The sequence below is a fragment of the Chlorocebus sabaeus genome, chromosome 9, assembly GCF_047675955.1.
Source record: "Chlorocebus sabaeus isolate Y175 chromosome 9, mChlSab1.0.hap1, whole genome shotgun sequence".
Classification (NCBI taxonomy): Eukaryota; Metazoa; Chordata; class Mammalia; order Primates; family Cercopithecidae; genus Chlorocebus; species Chlorocebus sabaeus.
Window position 1 is genome coordinate 130650755 of NC_132912.1, and position 23242 is coordinate 130673996.

The 23242-nt window shown below is 43.3% G+C and overlaps 1 protein-coding gene across 3 annotated transcripts in view; it reads right to left on the minus strand.

The window, feature by feature from the left end:
• Positions 1–418: 418 nt before the first annotated feature.
• Positions 419–23242, minus strand: part of MKI67 (marker of proliferation Ki-67) — a 28291-nt gene continuing 5467 nt past the window's right edge. For 2 of the 3 annotated variants that reach the window (XM_007964425.3, XM_038009722.2), the window contains 11 exons: positions 22135–22201; positions 19400–19445; positions 17838–18914; positions 16331–16506; positions 15009–15321; positions 14800–14918; positions 14519–14690; positions 11620–11775; positions 3839–10671; positions 2513–2956; positions 419–536 (listed from right to left, as the gene is read on the minus strand). In XM_007964425.3, coding sequence (XP_007962616.3) covers positions 471–536; positions 2513–2956; positions 3839–10671; positions 11620–11775; positions 14519–14690; positions 14800–14918; positions 15009–15321; positions 16331–16506; positions 17838–18914; positions 19400–19445; positions 22135–22201 — 9469 coding nt within the window. In that variant the 3' untranslated portion in view covers positions 419–470. The remainder of the gene's footprint in view (positions 537–2512; positions 2957–3838; positions 10672–11619; positions 11776–14518; positions 14691–14799; positions 14919–15008; positions 15322–16330; positions 16507–17837; positions 18915–19399; positions 19446–22134; positions 22202–23242) is intronic. The other variant, XM_007964426.3, reaches the window with a different exon arrangement.

Below are 23242 nucleotides of genomic sequence, written 5' to 3' on the forward strand. Positions count from 1 at the left end.
ATCTTAAAAGCTCCATTCATCGGTGCACTCACCCTCTCATTCATGTTTACCAAGTGCCTGCTCAGTGCTGGGACAGACGAGCATAGATGTTCCTGCCATCATGCCCTGGAGGACACAGGCAAACATTTAAACAATGACAGTGTGGCAAGGGTCACAGTTAAGGCTGCTGTAGGGTGGCTGTGGGTGATGATAGACCTCAAGGCTTCATTCCGCGAAGCTGAGAGCAAAGCATGGTCCAAACTCCTTCCCAAAGCCCCCAGTGTTCAACTGTTCTCAGTCCAGGAGCCCAGCAGTGCTCCCAGTGGAGTTTACGAGGCCGATTCAGACCCAGCAAATCCAAAGTTTTCTTCCCTTAAGCAGACTGACAGTCTTACTTACAGAATTCACTTGTAATTTATGACAAAAACTGTACTAGAACTTATCACAAAACTAACTTTATTATATTTTTCCCAGTTCGATTTTTTTTTTTGTTAAATATCTTCACTGTCCCGGTGACTTCTGGTTCTTATTTTCTTGACGTACACAATGTCCTCAGCCTGTGTGGGAAGAAAAAAAAAAAGATCTCTTAAGTAATTTAAACACCCATTTTTGTAATCGACCTCCTCTGCAAAACATCAAAGGCTTACTAGGTATTATGCTGGTCCTTAGTTGTAGAAAATGAATGTTGAGGCTGGAAATAAGTTTTAAAATATATTCCATTAACGTTGTTTTTCTTGACTTGAACTGCTTTTATTTATGCAGTTTACACTTAAATAATGTGATCTTTTCATACAAAAGTTCCTAATGCATTTTAAGCTAATACATAATAAAACAAAATTTCTTCATCAATGCACACATTTTCACAAACTAAAAAATGTCACTCAGAAAAAGTGAATCCAACCAGGACTAAGTCTTTTGGGTCTTCTAAACCAAGCAGCTCCCATAGACAGAACTATCCCCAACCTGCACGCAGGGGACCTGCCTTGGCCTTCACTCTTGCAGGAGTTCTCACCTCTTAGCTAAGGGGGAAGGACCATGGTGAAAAGCATGGCTATAAGCTTCTTACTGGAAAAAATCTGTTATATATGCATTTTCTAGGACTACCGACACCCACTGAAGAACTCAGCAATAGAGGAGCATGTATGTGTTGGGCATCTCCTGGGTGCTTGTGTGTGAGAAGAGGCTGGAATGCGCCTGGCAGAACACACCAGGCCTGGCTCATCCTTGGGCCTGGTTGCTCTGTGTTTAGGAATCATCCTAGTTAAAAGATTTGCTTTCACCCTTCTTTTGTTTCATTCTGATGAAGCAGCGCCTTCCAGACTGTGAATTTGGTGAGCGCCTAGAGCCTGTGTTTTATTGTAAGACTGGACGGGTGAATGTGCTCACCCACATCAGCTGTTGCATCCCTGGTGTCCTTGTGGTCTCTAGGACCTTGTCTGGCACTGTCAGATGTCTTCTGCTTCCAGCCTGCCCCAGAAGTAGTCTCTGACTTAGGACACTTGTGTGGGCATCAGTGTCCTTGTTGAGCCTCCCCTCTTCCCTCTCTGGAACAGTCTGGGCATCTCCCCACTAGGACCTCCTGCCCACCATCCAGACACACAAGCCCTCTGCCTCCACTGGCTGCCTGGCTCTGCAGCAGGTATTGGGGAATCTTTCCTCTTCTTGGCAGTTGAAGCTTCCTAATTTGTGCTGAAGGTCTGTCTGGACAACTGTACTTGCCAGAATTCTGTATCTGAAGAGGTTATTGCTACATCAGTTTTGTTTGCTGAACTCAGAATATGGTAGTTTTAGGTCCAAATTTTGTGTGTGCTAAGAATTACATTTATACCACTCACAAACAGGGAGCAATTCAACCTATTTTTATTTTAGCTAAACCAAGTATTCCCCAGAACACTAATGGAATCGAATCATTCTTATCGATTTGTCCACATGCTTGTAATTATGTGTGGCTAAACTTGATGTGATTTCAGTAGCACTTAAAGCTCATTAGCTTAGATAGTCTCTGGCTGGAGGAGGGCTGGAGGGCAGAAGCACTCCCCACCAATCAGGAATTCTCACATAGTCAGCGTGTGTCTCAGGGCCACCCCAACTTCTGTTCCTTCTACCTTTCCAAAGAATTCCTTGGACATTTTTCTGTTTCAATAGTTTTTTTTTTTTTTTGGGGGGGGTAAATAACTTTTCTGTTTCAATAGGTGTTTTTGAACTACAGAAAGGCTGAAGACATCTACCTGCAATTGTATCATGAGGTACATCATAAGCAGTCAGTTAGCCACTAGACAAATTCCTTTTCTTTCTGAAGAAAGTCTTCATAATATGAATTTGCTATATGAAGTGGAATCCCCAAAGCAGACACAACAAAATATAACTAAAATGACAAAATGTATGTCTTAGGATAATGCTTATTCCATGAATGTAACTAGGAGCTGGCAGACTGCTGCTGAAAATAATGCTTTTTGTTTGCCTTTGCAACCTTGGGCAAAAAATACATCAAAACACTGTGTCTTTTAAAAACGGAAAACAGTAAATGGCTTACCTTCTTTGGATTTTCTGCACACCTCTTGACACTCCGCGTTACTCTCTGCGCAGATTCACTCTCCAAAGTGCTTGCTGCAGACTGGCTTTTCGTCTTTCTTGATCTCAAACACATGGAGTCTGAATTTCCTGCTTCTCCTTTCCCTTCCTGATTCTGCATGAGAACCCCTGCGCTCTTCTGCCCTCCGCTCTCCTCTGCCACCTTAGGCTGGGAGCTCTTATTCTGTCTCACAGACCTCAAGCACCTTTTGTTTTCACTGACTTTGCCTCTAGGTATGGGTTTCCGGGCTCCATCATCTGGGTTCTGAATGTCCATCTCTGGGGAGGTCTTCATGGGCTTCATTTCATTTCTGTTTATTTCTATTCTTTCTGCTAATACCAGGACCTCAGTTATTTGCTGTTCTACATCAGTCTTATTTTGGCGTCTGGAGCGCAGGGATATTCCCTAAAGAAATGAGAAGACATCCACAGAATTCCAATAATTAGTAAAACAAACTTCAAAATTCGACAGGGAGAACAATCAACAACAGTAAACTAAAAGGAGAAATCATTTGAAAATTACACATTGATGAATTTTCTAAGAAACCTGTCATCTAAGATAGTCAAGGTAATGCCTTGGTACTTTGTTCCTATGGAGAAATGACTGTCTCTGCTGACAAATTATAAATAAGTCATTCAGGATAAATTTCAATAACAATGCCTAATAAGACATATATCAAATCTAATTTTTACAGTTTATAGAAAGAAGCTCCATTATTCATTCATTTACAGAGAGTAAATGAACTCCTATTCCTTTAACCATCACTGCTGAGGCAGAATAGGAAATTACCATTTCTGGAGTTTCCCCAAACTTCTCTGGATGCAGTAGGAACCTCTCTAATAGTCCAGACAGTTTCCCCCTTCTCAAGAATACACACTCCCTATCGATATTGTTCTGATAGTTAAAATAGTGACATAGATATTATTTTTAACCCAGTCCTGGTCTTGGTGACAGTATCTGGAACATAGAACTGAAACACCCACCTATCCTCTGATCAATTTTTCAAACATTTGAAGATGAACATTACTCATTTGGCTCTTGAGAAACTCTTCTAAGTTTGCATTAATCATTTTGTCATTTTTGACTAGTTCTTTTCCCAAATTAGTCTTTTCCCTCTATAGGTCCCAAGAAGATTCTTTACCATGGCCTGCAGTTATTCACTGTGTTAAATGAAACCCGTTTGGGAAATGATAACCACTTATAATGTCAGGTTACATGCAAAGTATAACACAGAAACTGACAACTATCCAAAACGATATTGGGTGATGCTGTAATACTTCCTCTCACCTTATTTTCAGGGACCGAGTCTTGTAATTTGTGTTCCTCTTTGTTGGTTTTCATGTTGTTGCTGTTCAGCTCTTCCACAGGTTCAATTCTTTTTGCAGAAGTCCTCAAACTTCTCTTCATGACGACCACGGGTTCCGGTGATTTGCCTCTCGCCCTGGGAGCAACCCTCTGCTTCTTGCTGGCTGGCAGCTCCTCCACGATTTCCTCCGGCGCAGGCATGCAGCGCAGCCTCTTGGTTCCTGTGGCGCTTCCATCTTTGCCACCTCCCCTCTCGAAGGGCAGTGGGGGCAGGGAAGTGTTGCTTTTGCTTTGTGATTTTACAGGGTCTGTGGCACTTACCAGGTCTCCCACGGGTTCTACCTTAGGGGCCCGAAGAACTCTTCTGGATGTTTTTAAAGGTTTTCCACTGTCAGGTGTTTTCTTTGGAGCGCTTGTAAAGCTATCAGCAGCACCATTTGCCAGTTCCTCAGTGTGGCCTGGTGTTTGAGAGAGCTCTTGGAAGCTGGCCAGATCTTCTAGGGGTTGGGCCTTTTCCTTAGGTGCTCTTGGCCGTCTCCTGCTGCCAATTACATCTTCTGCGTCCAGCTTCTGCTTTGCAGGTTGCTTAAATGCTTTCATGCCTTTGTCCTCGCCTACCGGCTCTTTGTCGGTGTGCGCGGTCTCCCCTGATGTTTGTGTGAGACTGCCGACTGCTAACAGCTCCTCCTTCACTGCTACTTTCTGGGCACGTGTCCTGGGCCGTCTCTTTGAACTTGTTGCAGTGTCTACTAGTTCTGGTGATGATTTGCAGGGTATTTTAGTGGTTTTGTCATCAGTCATTGATTCTTCAGTGTGACCTGGTGCTGGGTCTTTGGAGTCAGCCAGGTCCTCTAGGGCTTGGGCATTTTCCCTGGGTGCTCTGGGCCGTCTCCTGCTGCCAGTTACACTCGCTGCTGGAGCCAGTGTCTGTTTTGCAGATTCCTTCAATGCTTTGATGCCTTTATCTTCACCTACTGGTTCTTTGTCTGCGTCCATGGTTTCCCCTGATGTTTGTGTGAACTTAACTGCTGAAGGCTCTTCTTTTACTTGGACCTTCTGCACACGTGTCCTGAGATGCCTCTTTGTGCTTGCTGTGGTGTCTACTACTTCTACTGGGGGAGATTTGCAGGGTATTTTAGTGGCTTTGCCAGCAGTCAGTGGTTCCTGAGTGTGACCTGATGTTTCAGAGAGCTCTTTGAAGCTGGCCAGGTCTTCTAGGGGTTGGGCCTTTTCCTTAGGTGCTCTTGGCCTTCTCCTGCTGGGTTCCTCTTCTACTGGGTTCGGTTTCTTCTTTGCACGTTGCTTAAATACTTTGATGCCTTCATCACCACTTGCTAATTCTTTGTGTGTGTGTGTGCTTTGCCCTGAGGTTTGTGTGAGCCTCTCAAGTGCTGAGAGCTCCTCTTTCACTTCTTTCCTGAGACGTGTCTTGGGGTATCTCTTTGTGCTCGTGGCAGTGTCTGCTGGTTCTGCTGGGGGAGATTTGCAGAGCATTGTTGTGTTTTTGTCAACAGTCATTGACTCTTCAGTGTGACCTGGTGCTGGGAAGAGCTCTTTGAAGTCAGTCAGGTCTTCTAGAGCACTGGCCTTTTCCTTACGAGTTCTCAGCTGCCTCTTGCTACCAGTTACGTTTGCTGCTGGGTCCAGGATCTGCTTTGGAGACTCCTTAAATGCTTTGATGCTCTTACTATCTCCTGTTGGCTGTGTGTGTGTTTGCGTAGTCTTCCCTGACGTCCGTGTGAGCTTGTTGACTGCTAGGGGCTCTTCTTTCATGTCCACTTTCACCAGGGATATCTTGAGACTTTGCTTGGAGCTTCTTGAGGTTTTGAATGACTCTGGCTGTGGAGATTTGCATGATACTTCTGTCATTTTGTCATCAGTCATTGATTCCTCAGTGTGACCTGGTGTTTGGAAGAGCTCTTTGAAGCCAGCCAGGTCCTCTAGAGCCTCAGCCTTTTCCTTAGTAGTTTGTGGCCGTCTCTTGCTGCCAGGTAAATTTCCTGGCAGGTCCAGATTCTGCACTAGAATTTCCATAAATGTGTTATTTTTCTCATCACTTACTGCTGGTTTGGGTGTGTCCATGGCTTTGCCTGCTGACGGCGTTAGTTTCCTGAGTGCTAAAAATTCTTCCTCTACGTCTGCTTTCCTGAGACTTCTTTTGGGCTGTTGCTTTGTGCTTGCTGGGGTGTCTGCTGGGTCTGGTTGTGGAGATTTGCAGGGCATTTTGGTAGTTTTCTCATCAGTCGTGGGCTTGTCAGTGCCGGGTGTCTGGAAGAGCTCTTTGAAGCCAGTCAGATCTTCCAGAGGCTGGGCCTTTTCCTTAGGAGTTTGTGGCCGTCTCCTGCTGCGAGGTAAATTTCCTGGCAGGTCCAATTTCTGCACTGGAGTTCCCAGAAATGCTTTCATGTCTTTCTCATCGCCTCCTGATGGTTTGGGCGTGTGCATAGCTTTCCCTACTGACGGTGTTAGCTTCCTGAGTGCTAAGAATTCTTCCTCTACATCTGCTTTCCTGAGACTTCTCTTGGACTGTGGCTTGAAGATTGTTGGGGTGTCCACTGGGTCTGGTTGTGGAGATCTGCAGGCTAGTTTGGTAGTTTTCTCATGAGTCGTGGGCTTGTCAGTGCATATTGGTGTCTGGAAGAGCTCTTTCAAGCCAGCCAGGTCTTCTAGGGGTTGGGCTTTTCTCTTAGGAGTTCTCAGCTGCCTCTTGCTATCAGTTACACTTGCTGCTGGGTCCAGTCTCTGTTTTGCAGTTTCCTTAAATGCTTTGATGCTTTTATCCTCACCTCCTGGTACTTTGTCTGTGTGTGTGGTCTGTGTGAGCTTCTTCAGGGCTGAGAGCTCTTTCTGTACATCCTTTTTCCCCAAAGGCGTTTTGGGCCGCCTTCTTGTGTTTGTTGGGGTGTCCACTGATTCTGGTGGTGGAGATTTGCAGGCTATTTTGGTAGTTTTGACATCAGTCGTTGATTCCTCAGTGTGACCTGGTGTCTGGAAGAGCTCTTTGAAGCCGGCCAGGTCTTCTAGTGATTGGGCCTCTTCCTTAGGTGTTCTTGGCCACCTCTTCATCCCAGTTCCATAGTTTGCTGGGTCCAGCATCTGCTTTGCAGATTCCTTAAACACTTTGATGCTCTTTCCATCTCCTGCTGTCTCTCTGTGTGTCTGTGTGGTCTTCCCTGACGTCTGTGTGAGTTTGCCGACTGGTAGGACCTCTTCTTTCACGCCTACTTTCCCCAAGGATGTCTTGAGTCGTCGCTTGGAGCTTGTTGGGGTTTTGACTGGGTCTGGTTGTGGAGAATTGCAGTATACTTCTGTGATTTTGTCATCAGTCATTGATTCCTCAGTGTGAGTTGGTGTCTGGAAGAGCTTTTTGAAGCCAGCCAGGTCTTCTAGCGCCTTGGCCTTTTCTTTAGGAGTTTGTGGCCGCCTCTTCCTGCCAGGTAAATTTCCTGGCAGGTCTAGTTTCTGCACTGGAGTTCCCACAAATGTGTTGATGACTTTCTCTTCACCTACTGCTGGATTAGGTGTGTGCATGGCTTTGCCTGCTGATGGTGTTAGTTCCCTGAATGCTAAAAATTCTTCCTCTACGTCTGCTTTCTTGAGGCTTCTCTTGGGCCGTTGTTTTGTGCTTGTTGGGGTGTCCACTGGGTCCAGTTGTGGAGATTTGCAGAGTATTTTGGTAGTTTTCTCATCAGTTGTGGGGTTATCAGTGCATGGTGTCTGGAAAAGCTCTCTGAAGCCAGTCAGGTCTTCTAGAGTCTGGGCCTTTTCCTTAGGAGTTTGTAGCCGTCTCTTGCTGCCAGGTAAATTTTCTGGCGGGTCCAGTTTCTGCACTGGAGTTCCCATAAATGTGCTGATGTCTTTCTCTTCACCTCCTGCTGGTTTGGGTGTGTGCATGGCTTTGTCTGCGGATGGTGTTCGTTTCCTAAATGCTAAAAATTCTTCTTCAACATCTGCTTTACTGAGACTTCTCTTGGGCTGTGGCTTGGAGCTTGTTGGGGTGTCCACCGGGTCTGGTTGTGAAGATCTGTAGGATATTTTGGTAGTTTTTTCGTTAGTCATTGATTCCTTAGTGTGACCAGGTGTCTGGAAGAGCTCTTTGAAGCCGGCCAGGTCTTCAGGGACTTCAGACTTTCCCTTAGGAGTTCTCGGCTGCCTCTTGCTGCCAGTTAGACTTGCTGCTGAATCTAAGATCTGCTTTGGAGACTCCATAAATGCTTTGATGCTCTTACCATCTCCTGTTGGCTCTGTGTGTGTGTGTGTAGTCTCCCCTGACATCTGTGTAAGCTTGCCAACTGCTCGGAGCTCTTCTTTCATGCCCACTTTCCCCAGGGATGTCTTCAGCCGTCCCTTAGAGCTTGCTGGGGTTTTGTCTGGGTCTGGTTGTGAAGATTTGCAGGCTACTTTGGCAGTTTTATCATTAGTCATTGATTCCTCAGTGTGACCTGGTGTCTGGAAGAGCTCTTTAAAGCCAGACAGGTCTTCTAGAGCCTGGGCCTTTTCCTTGGGAGTTTGTAGCTGTCTCCTGCTGCCAGTTAAGTTCTCTGGGAGGTCCAGTTTCTGCACTGGAGTTCCCACAAATGCATTGATGTTTTTCTCATCACTTGCTGCTGGTTTGGGTGTATGCATGGCTTTGCCTGCTGATGGCGTTCGTTTCTTGAGTGCTAAGAATTCTTCTTCTACGTGCACTTTCCTGAGACTTCTCTTGGACTGTGGCTTGGAGCTTGTTGGTGTGTCCACTGGGTCTGGTTGTGGAGATCTGCAGGCTATTTTGGTAGTTTTCTCATGAGTCGTGGACTTGTCAGTGCATATTGGTGTCTGGAAGAGCTCTTTCAAGCCGGCCAGGTCTTCTAGGGGTTGGGCTTTTCTCTTAGGAGTTCTCGGCTGCCTCTTGCTATCAGTTACACTTGCTGCTGGGTCCAGTCTCTGTTTTGCAGTTTCCTTAAACGCTTTGATGCTTTTATCCTCACCTCCTGGTACTTTGTCTGTGTGTGTGGTCTGTGTGAGCTTCTTCAGAGCTGAGAGCTCTTTCTGTACATCCCTTTTCCCCAAAGGTGTCTTGGGCTGCCTTCTTGTGCTTGTTGGGGCATCTGCTAATTCTGGTGGAGAAGATTTGCAGGGCATTTTAGTAGTTTTGCCAGCAGTCACTGCTTCCTCAGTATGACCAGGTGTCTGGAAGAGCTCTTTAAAGCCAGCCAGGTCTTCCAGAGCCTGGGCCTTTTCCTTAGGAGTATGTGGCCATGTCTTGTTGCCAGTTAAGTTCTCTGTCAGGTCCAGTTTCTGCACTGGAGTTCCCACAAATGTGTTGATGCCTTTCTCTTCACCTACTGCTGGTTTAGGTATGTGCATGGCTCTGCCAGCTGCCGGTGTCAGTTTCCTGAATGCTAAGAATTCTCCTTCTACATCTGCTTTCCTGAGACTTCTCTTGGGCCGTTGCTTTGTGCTTGTTGGGGTGTCCACTGGGTCTGGCTGTGGAGATTTGCAGGATATTTTAGTGGTTTTGCCGGCAGCCACTAATTCCTCAGTAAGAACAGGAGTCTGGAATAGTTCTTTAAAGCCAGTCAGGTCTTCTAGAGCCTGGGCCTTTCCCTTGGGAGTATGCAGCTGTCTCTTGCTGCCAGGTAAAGTTCCTGGCAAGTCCAGTTTCTGCACTGGAGTTCCCATAAAAGCTTTAATATCTTTCTCATCACCTCCTGTTGGTTTGGGTGTGTGCATGGTTTTCCCTGCTGATGGTGTTAGTTTCCTGAGTGCTAAGAATTCTTCCTCTACATCTGCTTTCCTGAGACTTCTCTTAGGCCGTTGCCTTGTGCTTGTTGGAGTGTCCACTGATTCTGGTGGTGGAGATTTGCAGGCTATTTTGGTAGTTTTCTCTTTAGTCATTGATTCCTCAGTGGGACCTGGTGTCTGGAAGAGCTCTTTGAAGCCGGCCAGGTCTTCTAGTGATCGCGCCTCTTCCTTAGGCGTTCTTGGCCACTTCTTCATTCCAGTTACACAGGCTGCTGGGTCCAGGATCTGCTTTGGAGACTCCTTAAACATTCTGATGTTCTTGCCATCTTCTGCTGGCTCTCTGTGTGTGTGCGTGGTTTCCCCTGACGTTCGTGTGAGCTTGCCGACTGCTAAGAGCTCTTCTTTCACACCCACTTTCCCCAGGGATGCCTTCAGCCGTTGTTTTATGTGTGTTGGGGTGTTTATTCGTTCTGGTTGTAATGACTGGCAGGGCATTTTAGTGATTTTGCCCTTCTCACTCTTTGGTGCCTTGGCATGATCTTGGGTTTGGAGGAGATCCTGGCCACATGCCGTGTCTTTCGTGTGTTCTATATCAGGCAAGCTCTTGAGGTCTGTCAGATCAGACGTTGGTTCACATTTCGGACCCCAAGTTCTTCTTGATCTCTTCACTGCTTTCGTCTTTTCATCATTTTCTTTTAATTCAATATTTTCCTTATATGTCTCAAAAGGTCTTTCTATTTCCTTCATCTCTCCTTCTCTCCTTTGTAGTAGTGCTGCCTTCTGACATCTTTTTAGGATGCGCTCAACAATGTCTGTATTTGTTTCTTCACTCTTACTTTCTATAGGTAGCTTCTGTATATTTCTGAACTCCATAGACCTTCTTAACTTGTTTACGATGGATACTGTTTTTGAAGGCTCTGTCTCAGTATCTGAAGTTTTTGTCTCCACGGAAGTTATTTTGTAGGTGTTCCTGGGAGTTTTTGCTATGTTTCCATTTTCTCTAATAGACTGCCGTCTTAAGGGAGGGCTTGCAGGGCATTTATCAGATGGCTGTTTTGCTGAATTCTGTGCACTGAAGAACCCATTTCCTCCTGAAATAAAAACATATACAATAAATACATTCTATTAGTGTCTCATGTCAATTGAGTATTATAGCCTCATAAAATATAGTAAAAAACTAAATATTCAGCTTCGTATTCACTTAACAACGAGGCTATTTATGTGTCTATAAATCTGTTTTATAAGAGCCATGCACAATTAAGAATAATATTATTTGGTACTATAGTGGGGTCATCATTAAGCAAGTTGGATGCTGAAATGATTATAGAAGGTAAAAATATTGCTTAAGAAGGATCCTCCAAAGGTTGCCATGCCCTGTGTCATTGACGTAAATATAGGCATTTTTTCCTTCAAACATTAGAAACAAACAGCTGTTTCTTGCCTTAAATCACCAATAAAATAACATGGATTATCCTTGTGTGGTTAGGGTCCATATTACACAGGAAATATTTACCTACCACAAACATCTTCAGGGTAGCAAGCTGTTCCCTCTATGACAGGAACACAGTGACCAGTGCCAAATGAGAGATTAGACAGATTCTCATCTCCCATCTCACACTCATCCCGGGCCTGCTCCCACCTAGAAGGTTAGCAGGAATAATTGTACAGTATACAAACTGTTATCTTTTGTTTTGTAATTGGCAATAATTTTGAATTTGAGTAATTTATATGTAAATATGTGAGACACCATTGTACTTTTTTGCTATGTCTCCCTGGTTACTTATAATAAAGAAGCCAAAAGTGTACACAGGCCATTTACACACATTAACAGAGTCTTTCTTTCTATGTAAGTCAATGAATGCCAATGTTAGTTCAACTGCTGATTGAAATCTCCCTTTCAATTAGAACAGAGAAGACGGAAATGGTATTTTCTGCCAGAACATTTCTTTTAGAGAAGTAATATCATACTGCTTCTAAAAAAATAATTCTGTATGTTCCTATGCCAAAACATCACAGTGGTAGGAAACAAGGAAACTGACCAAAACTCTCTGAGGTGGGCAGCAGAGGTTCTTCTCCTGAATTAGTTGCTTGAACTTGTTTTCCAAGCAAATTCTCTGAATTTGAAATAGCGACGTGACATGTGCTCGTCAACTGTGGTTGCTCCTTCACTGGGGTCTTGAACATTTCAGCTATTCCTGTTACATGAAGATATATGAAAAGTGATTGACATATTGCTAACATGCAAACAACCATCCCAGTTCTCACATGTAACATGCAAATGGTGGGAAATAACAGCAGATTCCTCCCTTGAATTCCAGGTACATAGGCCTCACAAAAAGGGTGATTCCATCAATAATGTACTCATTTTGTAAAAAAGAAAGCAAAGAGAAGATATGTTATGCTCTTTGCTTTGCTTTTCTTGGAAAGGAAACAAATGAAGTTAGTTGACCTCTGTGGTCCTTCTAACTAGACCCCACACCTGAGCTCTGGAGTACGGAAGTTGGTGATAGGCTCCTGAGACCCACAGGCCTCCCTGCTGGCATCTAGAGGCCAAATGCCTTCATGCTTCTCAAAGTCTTGGGTGCTCAGTTCTAGGTTTTAAATACAAATAACATGTGCCCACATTTTAGAAAATGACAAAGAGCTGCCCATTTTTAGTACTGTCAAGTAATAATATATATATTTTTAAAAATTTTATGTCATTATCATTCCATTTGGAATGATAGGAGGCCTCAGCCTCCCAAAGTGCTGGGATTATAGACGTCAGCCACCGTGCCGGCCATCCCCACTTTAAATTACACAAGTCAGGCCACAGTTTACTGAGAGCGGGAATTGAGCGGAAGCATTTCTTCAACAATCAATTGTTTACGGGAATCTTCTCATAGGGCTTTAAGAAAGTTAAGCCACCTAGGAAGTAAATCCTGAAGAAGCAAAATATTGCTCAATAACAACTGGTCCACACCTGGGATAAACTATTAGTGTAGCTGCAGGTAACATTTTAACACCAAAAAAAGGAGTACTGATATAATCTCAGGAAAAAAATAATAACAAAGCAATTTATATAGAAGTTGCAACTCTGCAAAACTCTTATCATCTCATGTCCTCCTTACTTGTATCATTCTGGCCTCACTGGATGCAAGTGCTATTTCAACCTGGCAGTCATATGCAAAATGTTCAGGGGAAGCCTGTTCTGAAAACTGCCTTCCAAACCAGTCCATTCACAAAAATCTCCCCTTCTACATAAAATGCCTAGGATTTAGTCTTCAGCAGATGCTAATGTTTTGTAATGAAATTCACTCATACTAACAGGTGAGAACTGCTTGACTCTAGGAAACCATCTTAAAAGAAAGAACGGGCCAGGCGTGATGGCTCACGCCTGTAATCCCAGCACTTTAGGAGGCTGAGGTGAGCAGATAACGAGGTCAGGAGATAGAGACCAGCCTGGCCAACATGGTGAAACCCCATCTCTACTAAAAATACAAAAATTAGCTGGGCGTGGTGGCACACACCTGTAGTCCCAGCTACTTGGGAGGCTGAGGCAGGAGAATTGCTTGAACCTGGGAGGTGGAGGCTGCAGTGAGCTGAGATCGTGCCACTGCACTCCAGCCTGGTGACTGAGAGAGACTCTGTCTCAAAAAAAAAAAAAAAGGAAAAACAAAGAATGCTGGGATGCTGGGGACAATCCACTGTCCCACACACTGAGTATTCAGCATTTTGTTTTTCCTAGAAAGTATTTTCGAGGGTTTGTTTTTAACATTTTGTAACACACATATTAGAACATTCATACATGTTCATAATTTACAAGCATACTCATATATACATATCTATATTTTTTGTTTTGGTCTTGTATTTTTGTCTTCTTGGTTTTTAAAAAAAGATTAATGAACTGATCCGAATATGACTCATCAGAGGGTACGTTGCATCCATTACGGAGGAGTACAACTCTTACAACTCAATCTGCCAGAAAACAAAAATAAGGTTCCCCCTGTTCAATTCAACTCTCACCACCCTTCCAAATAGTACACGATAGAAACTACTGGACAAATTATACAACACAAAACCTACAGTCGCTCTCCTGCCACCATCCCTATCTGCTACACATCCCCACTTTATTTTATTTTTTAATTTTTTGAGATAGAGTTTCCCTCTTGTTGCCCAGGCTGGAGTACAATGTCGCAATCTCGGCTCACCACAACCTCTGTCTCCCGGGTTCAAGTGATTCTCCCGCCTCAGCCTCCCGAGTAGCTGGGACTACAGACATGCACTACCACACCCAGCTAATTTTGTATTTTTAGTAGAGACGGGGTTTCACCATGTTGGCCAGGATGGTCTCAAACTCCGGACCCCAGGTGATCCGCCCACCTCGGCCTCCCAAAGTGCTGGAATTACACGCGTGAGTCACCGTGCTGGTCATTCCCACTTTAAATTACACAAGTCAAGCCACAATTTACCCAGAGTGGGAATCGAGTGGAAACATTTCTTCAACAATAAATTGTTTATGGGAATCTTCTCATAGGGCTTTCTTTCAAGAAAGTTAAGCTACCTAGAAAGTAAATCCTGAAGCAGAATATCGCTCAAAAACAACTGGTCCACACCTGGGATAAACTATTAGTGTAGCTGCAGGTATAACAAGTTAACTCTCTTCACTGTAAAGCACCTTCCAGCTTTCTATGTATACGCTGCTCTCCAGGGTAAAGATATGCATTTGACATTTCCACACCTATTTCACGCAGGACATGTGATCCCAAAAATTAGTAGAGACTTGTCCTTGCAAGCCAAACCAGCTTTGTCTTCCCTGAACACTAAGACCCCAGAAAGGTGACTCAGTCGTTTTTTATAATCCCTTTCACAGCAGATAAACAGTTAGCAAAACAAACATTAACACAGTAAAAAACAGTAGAGTCAAAAGATTTATAAGATCTAAGGCTATGTTTTTACCTGAAAGATCTTCCTTAAAGTCCATTTTTTGGTTGGAAATGAAGTTGTTGAGCATTCTGTAGGGTCGAGCAGGCACACGTACTTTTTCAGTATGAGCCTTCCCTATTATTATGGTACAAGGAGAGTTTGCATGGCCTGTACTAAATTGACTGTGAACTTCGCCCACAGGCTTCTGTGGAAAATAGGAAGGAGGTAAACAGGACATTAAAGCGTGAATCCACACTGAATGCAAGCTTCCATGACACCCGGATGTGTAAAGCAGCATTCAGTGAAGCCCCTACCTTCGGAGTAGCAGGTCTTCTTTGCCTTTTGTTCATTGACCTTTGAGGACCATGTTTTATGAGTTTAGTTTGTGTTTGTTTTGCACCAAGTTTTACTACATCTGCCCATGATTTTGCAACTGTCAAAGGAAAAAGATGATGAAACTTTTCAAAAACTAGCATTCATGAAACAATTCACCTTAATATATGTGTTCTAACGCAAGACTAACCAATTAGATTGGCTTCCGAAGCACCACTTCTTCTTTTGGAACATATCATCTGTAAAATATCATGTTGACTTCGGCTGATAGATGCTCTCTTTGAAGGTAGGTTGCCGCTCTTTCTCCCTCCTCTCTTAGGAACCTCTGTCTGAGATTTGTTGCTGGAAGCAGGTGCTGCTTTGCAGGACCTACGGCGTTGATCATTGGCAACTGGAGTTTTCCTAGGACTAGGAGCTGGAGGGCTTCTAACCAAGCTTTGTGCCTTCACTTCCACATGGATTTCTGAAGTTGACTCTTGTTTTCCTGATGGTTGAGGCTGTTCCTGACAAGACAAAATTGTTGACAAGAAGCTTTAACAAGGATGTAACATCTCTGGAATGACCGATAAAAACCTATTCAATTAAGAATTTCAGCTGTTTAAATCTTGAAGCATCAAATGCTTAAGCCACTGTCTTTCAAGACTATGGTAGAGGTGACACTGTCTCAGTCATTGAAGGAAAAACAGGAAACAGAAGCAAGCGAAGTCTGAAGTGAGGTCACTTCAGGTGGAAAGGTGGAATGAACATCCTGATCAGTGAAAGACAAGCAGGATCTGATCTCAGTCCCAGTAAATACCAGCCGTGGGCACCCAGGGCCTGGCAGCCCACATGGAAGGAGGGCCGCTTGCCCCTGGGAGCCAGTGTAAAAAGGAAAGGGAGCCAGGCATCACTTTCCACTCCTGTTGGGAAGAGAAGAAAAGAAAGACAGCCCAGGCCCCATTAAGAAGGTTATGAGCTATAGGGCCATGAGTTCCCAGGGGTGTAAAACCCAGGAAGGACAACACAGCAAAGGAAGAGGTAAGCAAATATTCTCAAAGCTGATAGTGTAAAAGCTAGGTGTGCCATTGATGATTTTCCTTTACACCAGGTAAATGCCTTAACTACAGCCTTGTAACTCTAAAAGAAAGTAAAACAATCCTCGTGGGTCAATGTGGTAATGTATCCAGAATCTTTGTAATTGGTTGTTCTGACGGTGCCTGCAGGTGATTACGCAGTGCTGTAAGCATGAGTGTCTGGGAACTTCTGCACGAAAAGGACAACATCAAGGACTCCCCCGACTTGGTCGCATCAGCACCATGGTCAGGGACCCAGGGGCTCCTTTGCTGGCACCCGTATCAATGAGCTTTCATTTCGTCTTTTTAAAAACTTGTTTCTTCAAATAAATAAATAAGTAAATAAATAGATAAATAAAGGTCTTCATCATAATTCCACTTGTGTCAGTATTTGGAAAGGAATATGTACCCGGTGTGTGAGCCACTGGATGTGAATGGGAATGCTAATTGTTCAACTCACCTTGATGATTTTCTTCAGGACAGGTGGAGTGTGCGTTACCAGAGACTTTCTTTTGGTTGGGGTTTCTCCCCTTTTGAGAGGCGTATTAGGAGGCAAGTTTTCATCAAACAACTCAGGTCTTAGGTGCCCACCAAAGGACACACGCCTTCTTTTCAAAGGTATTCCCTCACTCTCATCTAAAGTAATGAATACAAACGTGGAAAGAGCAATGAAAAAACACACTGAGACTAGTGATTTACTTCACATTAGTATTAAACACGAACCAAGTGAAAAGTCTCGAAACACCACCCACAGCACGCCTCCATTCTTGCAGTCCTGGCGAAGCTAAGCTACTAAGGGTTCCTAAAGGATTGCGGGAGTGGCCACTAAGACGTCAAATTCCCACTGGACAGTACAGAGGCTTTCCTTAAAATGCTGAAACATTATGCGCGGACATAGAAAGGAGTCGTCTGCAGCAGTAGCTTTCACCTTGGAGTAGGGGGACGACAGCCGGAGAGAACTCTCTAAAGACATGCACTTGGACCTCACCCTGACCCACCCAGTGACCGGAATGCATGAGCTGTAAAAACTCCTCCAGGTGATTCTGAGCTCAGTCCCGGCCACACATTTTCCTGAGCCACCAGTTAATGTAAATCCCTTGCCTAAGTGATGCTTTCCCACTAGGAGGCTTGGTGGAACACTGAGACTGATGTTACAGGCCTTATTTTATTGATAGCCTCATGCCCCACCGCTATGGGCCACCTGCAGAAACAGAGCCTGGAGTACGAATACCGTGTCTATGGCCCAGACAACTTTTCTTCTAATAGCCAATCCCTAGGAGTGTAGGAAGCTCCCAAGGAGCTAGCATATCTGCTGTGAAGGTCTTATCTCTGCCACTGCCTGGGTGGCCTTGGGTTGTCCGTTTCCTCATTTGTGACACAGATCTAAAAAGACAAACTAGCCATGGGCACTGCTACTGCACCAAGGATCAAGTAAGTGTTCATGTCTGCCAAGCACATGGAAATCTGCCTGGCATATAGACTCATGGGTACAGTCCAGTGTTTACAGCAAATTGTTTGTAGGACACTCTGAAACCAGAGTATCAACACCTGAGAACTACCACTATGTTCAATGATTTCCAGTGATTTATTCCACACGACCAAACTCATACGATACAGTTGATTGTAGTTCAGAACTCCATGTAAAAAGCAATTATGATTATTCTCTTTTCCATTTTGTGATAGATGGAGGAGAATCAAATATTTTGGGGGCCACCCTATCTCCTTCAATAACCCCTGCTTCATGCTTCCCTGACAACCTCCATCTCCTCTGTCATTCCTTGTTATAATTACCTAGGCCTTCAGTATTCATCTATCAGCGAAAACAGTGTGCATGTCTGTCTTCTCCCTGTGCCTTACGCGCTTACATTCTCTTCCACAAAGCTAATCACTACTGAATGAAGATCTCACAGCTACATAGAAGTTGTTCATCTTTTAGAAAAAACAAATTTACAATTAAACAAACTTACTAATGGCATCACCAAAGTTGCTGATATCAACTGAACTAAGACCAGGTAACCCAGAGCTCATCTGTCCAGCGATAGTGTCCAATTTCTCAGGCTTGTTGAGGGAATCCTTTTGGATTTTCCTTTCAACTTGAGTGAGCCACAGAGTTAAAAATGGCTCATTGTGAATTTCAGTTTCTGTAGGCGGAACTTCCACATCTGTAGGAATACTTCCTCTGGTTTTGGAAGAGAGATTTTCTGGCTTAGCGGCAGAGTTAGCTGTGTCTTCAACTTTAGCTGGTGTTTGATTTCTAGTTGAAAGCTTCCTGGGAGTAAGAGTTTTATCACCAGCCTTGAAGCCTTCCCTTTTACCCAGATGCACAGATTCTCTTCTCCCAGCAGTATACAGGTCTTTGTTCTTATGTTTTTGTGGAGAATTTTGTTGCTGTGAATATTGTACAGGGGTCTTCATTTTAGCTGGTTCACAGAGAGGAAAGCTGGCGCCCACAGCCTTGCTGGGAGTCTGAACAGACTCCACGTCTCTTCTCTTCCCCTTGTTCTGGTCAAGCTCTCGTTCTGGTGAAGCAGGCTCTGCCATAGCGTGGCCGCTTCCACCAGATTTCGGTCTTGACTTACATGAGACCAACAGTTGGGTCTCCCCCTGTAAACCATCAGCACTTTCTTTTTCTGTTGTGTAATCAGTTTGTAATCCAGATTTTCTACAACACTGTAGAACATTTTCTTTTTGTGATTTTACATCCAACTCTTTCTTCATTGACTCATAAAGCTTCCTAAAGGGAGATTCATTTTTTTTGCTATTGTCAAGACATTGCGTAGTGGGAACAGACTTCAATTCGCCGTAATGGCTCACTAATTTTACCCTGGAAATTTCTTTAAAATCCCCGGAAATGGGATCAGCTGCATTTCTGACATTACATCCAGCATGTTCTGAGGAACGAACATTAGGTGTTCCCTGAGCAACACTGTCTTTTGAGTCATCTGCGGTGTCTTCTTTGACATTCTTGTTATGAACCTGAGGACTTCCTGAAACTTTTCCGTCAGTGATTTTTGAATAGGCCTTGGAATCTTGAGCTTTCTCATCTTGGCAATGAATTATGAAATAAGAAACAGAAGTTCAACATTTTCTCAATGATTAACATTTGTGGAATTCAATATTTTAATTGTTTCAGGTTGTCTTAAAGCTAGCTTTTACTTGGCCTATAAATTATTTAATGCCTAAAACTTGCAAGTCTTATGATACTAGAATTATGATTCAAATAAATAAATCACATTAGCTCCAATAACCAGTATGAAATATCACATGCTATCTAACTATTGAGAACTGAGTTGACAGCTGAACAGGCAATTTTCTCATATCAAGAGTCTCTCTTAAGCACAGCACACCATCAGCCGCCAAGGGCAAACAGTTAGGCATCTGTCTGTTGTTGACATGTTAAATGACACCTCCTCCACTTCTGACAGGCTAGACATTTAGCACTTGCATTCTTGCTGCCCCTTCTTTGCCAATATGCTTCGCAAAGAACTGATCTTCCAGGATTCTGGAACAAAACCCAACCACTACTCACCAGGGTCAGGAGAGAAGCTAGATCTTGAGACACGACGTGCTGGCTCCTGTAAGTTGGGAAAATAAGAACAGTTATTTGCAGGTCTTTCTAAATACTGACAGCCACAACAGTGAAAATATTATTGATTGTTTTCTGGCTGGGCGCGATGATTCATGCCTGTAATCCCAGCACTTTGGGAGGCCAAGGTGGGTGGATCACTTGAGGTCAGGAGTCTGAGAACAGCCTGGCCAATATGGTGAAACCTCATCTTTACTAAAAATACAAAAAATTAGCTGGATGTGGTGACGGGTGCCTGTAGTCCCAGCTACTCAGGTGGCCGAGGCAGGAGAAGTGCTGGAACCCAGGAGGCGGAGGTTGCAGTGAGCAGAGATTGCACCACTGCACTCTAGCCTGGGCAACAGGGCGAGATTCCGTCTCAAAAAAAATAACAATAAAAACAACAAAAAATTGTTTTCTTTACCAAACCACTCCTATGACTTTTAAAGACTGAGAAATGAGCTCAAGTCAATTGGGAGCCAGTGGTCAGGATAAAAGTACTTCTTAGCTGACTCACTAAAAAATAGTGAGTGATTAATAGGAAACAAACTCAAGGCTTAAAATTACTAAAATCAAAACTTGGTGCGTTGTTATAACTTCCTTTAAAGTTATTTCCCAACATCCTATTGCGGAAGAACCAAAGTCGATATTAAACATGACCTACACTGAAGATCTGTAACCCCCCATGAGCTCAGAACTACTGACGGCTTCATCAGTTTTCTCAAAAATGGACCATACTGTGGATGAACTGAGGCTCCACTTGGCATGTGGGCCCTCTTGGCTGGTGGATACTTAGGGTGGATCTGAGAGCCTGGATTCACCCTAAGTAAATTCATGGCACAGGCACACATGGTACATTCACAGGTTCTGCAACCTCACAGCCTGGGAGCAGGTGCAGTACCCCTACCTGGCTCCCCAGAGACAGCGCCCTAACTTGCCTTCATATGGAATTGTTTCTGGAAGGGTGGAAGAACTAAAGAATAACACATGTATAAAACTTTTATAAAAGTCTGATGTCCCAAAGGAAGAAAAGCTTATCATCTGGATTATTAAGAAAATATCTAAAAAATATTACCAAAGGCAAGGAATCTAACTTCCTTAATCAATTTCAAGTTTCCTGATACATAACACCTTGCTTCTAAAACTATGTGAGGGATTTTTTTTTATTTCCAATCTGAAATGGAACAAGAATCTTATGACTAAACGATATAAATGAACTATTAATAAAATTATGAATATGTAAAGTATATAATCTCACTTTTGTTGGATGATTATATTCAATAGCCAAAAAATTGCTGTCGAATTGCTGTCATCTTTCCTACATACTCCATTTCAGTACTTACTGTACCACAGACCACTAACAGAACAAACAGTTCCTAGACTGTTGAGGGGCACATACCTAACCCATAGTTCAACTGGCTTTTTGGTTTATTTACTCCCATAGACTAGCAAGTTGCCTGGCGGCTGCAGCGTCAGAAGTCTCAGAAACTGGCTTCCAGCACAGAAACTGATGACCACCAGGTTCAACATTAAGGCTGTTCCTCTAGGGAAGAAGCAGTACTTTAAATGGCAGAAATGGGCTGGACATGGTGGCTCAAGTCTGTAATCCCAACACTTTGGGAGGCCCAGGTGGGTGGATCACGAGGTCAGGAGTTCGAGACCAGCCTGGCAAATATGGTGAAACCCCGTCTCCACTAAAAACACAAAAATTAGCCAGGTGTGGTGGTGTGCACCTGTAGTCCCAGCTACTCGGGAGGCTGAGGCAGGAGAATCGCTTGAACCCGGGAGGCAGAGGTTGCAAGATCACACCACTGCGCTCCAGCCTGGGTGACACAGTGAGACTCCATCTCAAAAAAAAAAAAAAGGCAGAAATGTTGAAATTTAAGAGTACCTATTGCTAATTTCAGGTGCACCTAAGATAACTCTCCTAAGCCAAGATATTCCAAGGAGCTCATCTGAAACTAGCTTTAGGAGCACTCTAAAATGTAGAAAAAATACGAACTCTCAGGGCTTATCCTAAGCCTAAATCCCACTAAATTTCCAAACACATGCCAACAACTGTGTTTTAATAAGCTGTACAACTAAAGTGCCTCTTCCACACTGATATACTCAAACTATCTAAATTTCCAAGCATGTGCTGACAATTATGTTTTCATATGCTGTACAATTTGAATACCTGTTCCACACTGATATACTCAAACTATAGGATTCTTTCACATGACAAAGCACAGGATCCCTCTTCTTGTTTTATGGATCATCTATCAAAATAGAGAAGCATCTTTGGCACTCACGATTTTCATAATGTGATTATTTCAGACACATAAAGATGGATGAGTACAATGACTGGGAGACAAAATGAGCCACCAGATAATGCAATTCCCAAATGCTACCTCTATGTTTTGGGGTTATCCTAATCATGGGCTTGCAAAAGGTTCATAACATACTCTAGTAGACTTTTTGGCCAAAAGTGTAAAACCAACTTAGTACCCTGATTTTGAACAACAAAGAGGAAATATTGTTTTAGATTATTTTAATATGTCTAAGTTCAACTTGTTTTAATACTTTAGTTACATTTTCCTACTATAACCAGTAACCACCCTCTTTGTAACTGATTTCAAGTAAGAAATCATCAAAGCATACATAAATGATTTCATATCATCAAAAAGAATCAGAGCCCAAACTTGGATATTTCCCATCACCTGTTCACGTATTTTTCTTGGAAATTCAGTTGACTTCCTTCCATTCTGAAAACTTTCATTTTCATACCTGCAGTGCATAGAATGACAGACACAGATCCTGATTAAAAATTTATACCCTAGGGAGGAAGTCTCCATATCCACTTAATGTCCAAGGATCAAGGAACAAACTTTGCGTTTGGTTCAAGATATCACCTTATATAAAGAAATAGATTTAGAGTTAGAAAAGTGCTCTTACACTAAAAACTAAGATTAGTTGCATCAAGTTTGTTTTGAAACACCACTGTCAGAGGTTGGGGACCCAGATTAACCTCTGATCACTGACGACAAGCCCAGGTATGATTTGACAATATTCCCGAGCACCTTCTATGACAGAAGCTAATGCACATGAGAGCAAAGTTCCTTCCAGTTTAAGTCCATGGAAATCATCTGATGGCTTGGAAGGCCAGCCAGGAAGCCTGTAGGTAACTGAGTCTTTCTCACCTTGTGAAGTCACATACTTTAGGGTAAATAAAAAGCTATGCTTACACTACAGGGTAACTACAAAGCTATATCTTAGAACACTATGATCACTTCAGTTTCCCACATACTCAGTCTGTATCTGAACAAGACAGGTACATCTTAGGAAGATCACATTTAGCAAGATACATAATTATCCTGGCAAGCTTCAGTGATCAAGTCATAGAAGCAATCCTTTATTTTGTATAATGAAAACTTTTTGGCCTCAGTGAAATGACCTGATTTGAATTTATAGGCAACCTAAGTAAGATCTGAAGCAGTCAGACATCTGAAATTGTTTCCATGGTACAGAGTTCGGAATCAAGTCTCCCTTTCTAAGATTCACATTCTAATCTTTGTTAGATGTCTTTAATCATCTGAATTTATCTCAATTTGGATAATATCTTTTGGAAAAATAGTTCAGCTCTCCAATACACATCAAAAGTTTCCTACCTATAGGCGGGGCGTGGTGGCTCATGCCTGTAATCTCAGCACTTTGGGAGGCTGAAGAGAGTGGATCACTTGAGGTCAAGAGTTCGAGACCAGCCTGGCCATCATGGTGAAACGCCATCTCTATTAAAAATTACGAAAATTAGCTGGGCGTTGTGGTGCG